Source organism: Orycteropus afer, unplaced genomic scaffold, assembly GCF_000298275.1.
Source record: "Orycteropus afer afer isolate SDZICR_OR568_19922 unplaced genomic scaffold, OryAfe1.0 scaffold00365, whole genome shotgun sequence".
In the NCBI taxonomy this organism is placed as follows: domain Eukaryota; kingdom Metazoa; phylum Chordata; class Mammalia; order Tubulidentata; family Orycteropodidae; genus Orycteropus; species Orycteropus afer.
The window spans coordinates 2,285,107-2,291,680 of record NW_006921952.1 but is presented as its reverse complement, the minus strand read 5'-3'; the positions used below and the strand labels follow the sequence as shown (position 1 = coordinate 2,291,680).

General features: G+C 41.8%; 1 protein-coding gene across 1 annotated transcript in view; it reads left to right on the top strand.

Moving 5' to 3' along the window:
- EXOC4 (exocyst complex component 4) overlaps nucleotides 1-6,574 on the top strand; it is a 1,013,282-nt gene that overhangs the window by 817,707 nt on the left and 189,001 nt on the right. The window contains exon 12 of the mRNA XM_007952929.1: nucleotides 2,485-2,633. Within this exon, the coding sequence (XP_007951120.1) occupies nucleotides 2,485-2,633 (149 nt within the window). The remainder of the gene's footprint in view (nucleotides 1-2,484; nucleotides 2,634-6,574) is intronic.

Here is a 6,574-nt window from a genome sequence, read left to right as displayed (position 1 = left end):
GTACTGAAGAATTTTAAGAAAAGAGTAACATCACTGTATTTGTAGTTTAGAAAATGACTCTTATGACTAGTATGAAGTGATGTTCTTTTAACTCCAGGAAAGTTGTCCAGTTACAAAGTTACTGCAAAGTCCAAGTGAGAAATAGTGAGGGTCTAAATGTAGGGTAATGCCAGAGAACCTGGAAAGGAAATGACAGATTTATCAGATACTAAAATGGTGAATTTGTCAGGATGGGATGACTGTCCAGTGAGTAGGATGATTCCAAGTTTCTGGATTAAATAACTGCATGGATGGTGGGGCTGTTGACCAGAGTAGAGAGTTGTTGTTGTTGTTATGTGCCATCAAGTCAGACCCGACTCATAGCGACCTCTCCTTGGGTTTCCAAGGCAGTATCACTATGGAAGTGGGTTGCCCGATCTTCCTTCCGAGGAGTGGCTGGTGAGTTTGAACCACCAGACTTCTGGTTAGCAGTTAAATGCCTTAGGCACTATGCTACCAGAGCTCCTGAGTACTTGTTAGAGGTGCTGATTTCTTAGGCACCTACAGAAGGAGAAACCCTGTGGGTGGAGGCTGGGTTTTAACAAGCCCTCTAGGTGTCATTAGGGAAAATGCAAATCAGAACCAGTGAGATACTACTTCACCCCCACTAGGATGGCTGTTACCAGGAATATATAAGCGTTGGTGAGGCTGTGGAGAAATTAGAACCCTGGTCCATTGCTGGGGGGAATTTGTTCTAGTTACCTAGTGCCGCTCTGACAGAAATACACCACAAATGGAATGACTTGAACAAACAGGAGTTTATTCTCTCACAGTTTGGAGGCTTTAGTGGCTAAGTCACTTGACTGCTAACCAGAAGGCTGGCGGTTCAAACCCACCAGCCACTCCTCAGAAGGAAGATGGGGCAATCTACTTCTGTATTGATACTGCCTCGGAAACCCAAGGAAAGGTCGTTATGCGTCGGGTCTGACTCAACAGCACAGAACAACAAGAAGACCAAGTTCACAGTGCCAAGCTCTAGGGGCTTTGTGAAAGCCCCTCGACCTTGGACTTCAGCTCTGCCTCTTGCTCCCGGCCCACTGAAGCTAGAGGCATCTCTTCACTCAGGCAGCTACTGGCTGCTGAGGCTAACAAACCCAAGGTCGACAGACAAAATGGCACAGTCCTAATGTTACCAAACCACACGGCAGGCCATTAATTCAAGTCCTTTGTAAGTCCCAAAGTAAGCAGAGCATGGCAAGCTGCTGAACAACAACGCGGCTACATGCAGGGTCCAAGTGTGCCATAAGCTAGAGACCATTCCCCAAGCTGCTGCTTATATACGGGAAGCAGACCACATACCCAAAGGCAGCTACTCAGCTGCTCACAGTAGATTCCACCATGGAGCTGATTACCAGTCTCATCATGGGGAATACTATATCCAGCTGCCCGGCCACTCAACCAGGCCCAACCAAGTAGACACAAAAACATAACCACCACAGAATGTGAGATGGTACAGCCGCTGTGAAAGACAGTTTGGTGTTTCCTCAAAAGGCTACACATAGAGTTGCCACATGATGCAGCAAGCCCACTTTGGGATATTTACCCAAAAGACCTGAAAGCAGATGTACAAATAGATGTTCATAGCAGCATTATTCACAATAGCTAAAAGGTGGAAACAACCCAAGTGTCCATCCACAGATGAATGGATAAACAAGGATGGTATATATACACAATGGAATATCACTCAGCCAATAAAAAGAAATGAAGTTCTGGTGCATGCTATGACATATGTAAACCTTGAATATGTAAAGACACAAAAGAAAAAAATATTGTACCGTCCCACTTACATGACTACCTGGAATAGGCCACTGCATAGAGATGGAAGTTTCTTCGTGGTTACTAGGGCCTGGGTTAAGGAAGAATGGGAAGTTATTACTTAAGGAGTACTGAGTTTCTGTTCGGGATGATGAGAAACTTTGATAAGTAAATAATGGTGATGTTTGCACAATGTGGTGAATGTGATTAATGCCACTGACTGGCACACTTAAAAATGGTTACAGTGAGAATTTTTTGTTGTATGTATTTTACCATAGTAACTTTGTTTTTAAACATTTTCTGTTACCCTTCAAGTACCATTTATGTTGTCTTTAATAACATTCTTTTATATCATTACACCCTTTTGTATTTACTCAACATCTTTCTTGAAAGATTCCCCCAAACCTTTCACACGTTTTACTTACCCTAATGGATTAACTATGATAAAAAGGACTAATTAGTCTTATCAGCTCTCACAATTGCTCAGCATTCTAGAATGAAATCTAGAAATTATGTCTCCCAGTAAAGTAACGTGTGTAATAGATGTTGCTGACCCCAAACCAGATAAGGGATTATGTTAATAAGAGAGATGAATGTGCTATCTTTTTTCTGCAATAAAGCTTGATGGAAAATGCTAGCTGAACACGCCGCCTTGTGCTGAATGGGCTCTTTTCTGCTGGTTGCATTTAGGGGCATTGTCCAGTCAGAAGAAAAACTTGTCATCAGTGCATCGTGGGCAAAAGATGATGACATCAGCAGACTCTTGAAATCTCTACCAAACTGGATTAATATGGCTCAACCCAGACAGCTGAGACCAAAGAGAGAAGAGGAAGAAGATTGTATAAGGTAAAAGGTCTGAGTTGTTTGAAATGTAGAGGTAAAAAACAGTGTTTCCTTAGTTCAGTCTTATGGGAAATTTCTAATTATCAAGCAACAACTAAATGATTGAACATAGTTAAAGTCTGTTTTCATCATACCTCACAGTATTTCCTGTGCAAGTATACCTAGGACTTAAATAGGGAGCGTTGCTAAATCAGGTGAAAACACCTTTCAATTTTGGTTTGTACATCATTCTTCCCTCTTAGGGGAAAAACTCATTCATTCACTCAGCAAAGCTTTTTTTTTTTCTTAACCCTATTATGTGCCGTATCCTGGAAACGTGACAATTAGGAAGATAAGGTCTCTACCCATACAGAGTATGTTATGATTGCTCTCAGTGTATTTTTCAGTTCATAGAACCGTTAGGCTCACCCACTGGAAATAAAAATGTGCTTCCCATGTTGGTTCAGGTACATGTTGTCACTGGCTGTGTTCTACATGTTTCACCCAAACTGGAGTCTCTCACCTTTACCACCCAACACTTCCCTTGCTATGTTTTAAAATATGACTTAGCTAAGAAATTGTGGTCTCATTTGATGAAGGGACTTATTTCCACAAGGCTGGCTTGCCTCACTGAGGCATTCTCACCTCTACCATTTTAGGAATGAATAACCAAACACCAAACCAAATTCACTGACATTGAGTCGATGCCAACTCATACCGAGCCCCATTGAGTTTCAAGGGCTGTAAATCTTTATGGAAGCAGACTGCCCCATCTTTCTTCCACAGAGCAGCTGGTGGGTTCAAACCACCAACTCGTGGTTAGCAGCTAAATGCCTTAACCATTACACCACCAGAGCTCCTTGACATGGGTAAAGTGGGAGAGAAATGGAGGTGATGTTTTGTCCCATCATAATTAGGTTTACTTTTCCTGTTTTTTGCTAGCCAAATGAATAGATAGTGAAGATGAAATAAGATAAAAGCACTTTGGAGATGCAAAAACCAAAAAAAAAAAAAAACAGAAATGAAAAAAGGTAATGGTCCGTATTTCTTTTTAATTCATCAGAAAACAATGAGCTCGTCTCATTTTCAGAGTGTCTATTGTAGTTGTGGATAAATAGGTCTTTATATTCACAAACTTAACTATATTTACACACTATAGCGTCAGTTTTAACTGATGTTTTGTTGTGAAAATTTTCTGTAGCATCATTTTAAACTTTGTCAAAACCATGATATTCAAAAGGTAACCTGCAATTTAACCCTTAATTTAAACTTTCATATTTCTGTTTCTCTTTCTTAGTATTACATTATCTCAGAGGAATTTGCCAGCTCATGACTAATGAAGTTGAGCACCCTCTTATGTGTTTTTATGTATTTATGGGCCATTTAAGGAGTTCTGGTAGCTCAGTGCCTAAGGCATTTGACTGCTAACCAAAAGGTGAGTGGTTCAAACCCACCAGCCACTCTGCAGAAGGAAGATGAGGCAATCTACTTCCATAAAGATTTACCACCTCGCAACCTAATAGGGGTCATTATGAGTCAGAATTTACTTGTTGGCAATGGGTTGGTTTGGTTTGACTTGGTGTGGCCATTTGGATATCCTCTTTCATGACATTTATTCACGTCTATTGCCAATTTTTTATTAAATTGCCTGTCTTTCCCTTAGGAAAAAAAACCCACTGCCATCAAGTCAGATCCGACTCATAATGACCCCTCCTTGGGTTTCCAAGGCAGTATCACTATGGAAGTAGATTGCCCAACCTTCCTTCCAAGAAGTGGCTGATGGGTTTGAACCACCAGCCTTCTGGTTAGTAGTCAAATGCCTTAGGCACCACACGACCAGAGCTCCTTCTTTCCCTAAGGTTTATAGAAATTTTATTATGTAACTAGATGTAAGTCTTATTGTCACATACAATATCTTCTCCCACTTTGTCCGTAGTCTTTTCACTGTCTTAACCACAGTTAAGCGCTTAACTACTACTAGAGGCTCTTTGGAAGACAGCCCTGTGACCTGCTTCTGAAAGCCCACAGTCTTGAAAACCCTCTGGGTTTCCAGTCCTGCTCTGCACACGTGGGGGAACCATGGGCTGGAGTCCGTGTGATGGACATTGGTTTATTGTTGGTTTTCTTTTCAGTAACTTTAATAGTTGAGTTAGACACAATTTCCAGAAAATGTAGCGCACATATACCCCACTCAACTTTGTAGTTTCCTTTAAATAAATGTGATCCTCCTCCCTGTTCTGAGTTTATTGTTGTGTAACTTCTAAAATGTATTTTATACTGGCCAAAGGACTGTGCCAGCTCTGAGTTCCCTCTCGATAGCCTATAGTTGCAAAGGGAAAGGACTTCCAGCCTGATTACAGGAAAGAGAATGGGGAACCACCTCAGACTTTGCATTTAGAAGAGCTAGCATTAAGGTTTGGGCTTTGTTCACTCTTACTGTGTTCACTGACAATACCACCTTTTGTCTTAAAATTTGATGGCAAAACAAATTATGCCCTTTCTTTTCTTTTTTTAAAGTTTTGGTAAGGTACAACATACGTGAAGTACAGTGTAATCTTAGGTATAGAACTCAGTGAATTGCTGTATATAATTGCACTTATGTAACCACTTCCCAAAGAAAATTACAGTGCTTCCTAGTGCTCCAGAAGTCCTGGCCCCCGGAACCCACTGATCTGACTTTCATCAGCACAGGTTAGCTTCGCCTGGCCTTGTATTTCCACAAACAGTTAAGCACTCAACTACTGGCTGAAAGGTTGGCGGTTCAAACCCACCCAGAGGCCAGAATCATAGTGTCTGGCTCCTTTTGCTAAACATCACGTATGAGAAACTTATCCGGGGTTTTTTCATGGAGACGTAACTCAAGAACTCTGTTTTAACAGAAGAAAATTGACTTTACCAGCCTGCTTTATTTAGTATGTGATTGATCCTTCCTAAGCTGCCACATTCTCTCTCCTGATTAGAAGGTGAGAACATAGCGAAGTAGGAGGGTCCCTCTTCGTGGATACACCAACGTGGCTGAGTTGACAGAGAGCCTCGATTCAGCAAATTAGAGCCACAGAGCATGGCAGGAGCCAAAAGGACTGAACAGTCCTGCTCTCCACCTAGAATTCATTTGTAAAGCTCAGAGGGCTATTTGGATGAATGTAGGATCTGGTGCCCTTTGCACTGAATGAAGGTTATGTTCCCTTCATTACTAAATGAGGCCATTTCCTTTTCTTGTTTTTTTAACTAAAAAATAATATGTATTATTTCTCGGCTGCCTTTGAATAGAGGAAAAATAGGTCAAACCAGGGTTTTATTAAAAAAAAGAAAAATAGCAAATATCCTTTTGTTCGCAGAGAGCTGAAAGCAGGCTTGCTAGTCCGTCGTCTTCACACCTGCCATGTATATGCATGTGTCCATCTTTTTGAGATCAGTGAGTCTCCAGTGATAAAAGGGAGGCCTGCTTTCTGAAGGTGTTAATAACAAAGCTGGAAGGGGGAGGGGAGGGGCCGTGTAGGAGGACATGTGTGTTAGAAAAGCTGCCCAAAGTGTGTCGCTCACCCCCATTTCACTCAGAGCCTTTGAATTCAGACAGTAAGAATCACTTCTTCATAGCCCGGTTTGAAAATCCTTAAATGGAAAGGAATTGATTGGCAGGCCCAGCACCAGAGATTCAGGTGATAAAGGCCAAAGAGTACATAAAACCTACAAATCAGCCTTGAACTCTAGTGGGCAGCCGTAAGCGAGGAAGAATTCAGTTTCTGGACAGATTGTGTGATCTGTTTCAACAGTCACAACCATAATAGCTGACAGTGCCACATGACACAGCAGCATTGTGAGTTTCAGGGACTACTGCCTTTCTCATTCAGTGATGAGGAAACTGAGGTTCAGAGAAATGAAGTGACTTCCCCAAGTGTGTGGCACCAGTGGACAACAGAGCTGTTTGACCCCTGAGTGTCAGGCTCCCAGGGCCACC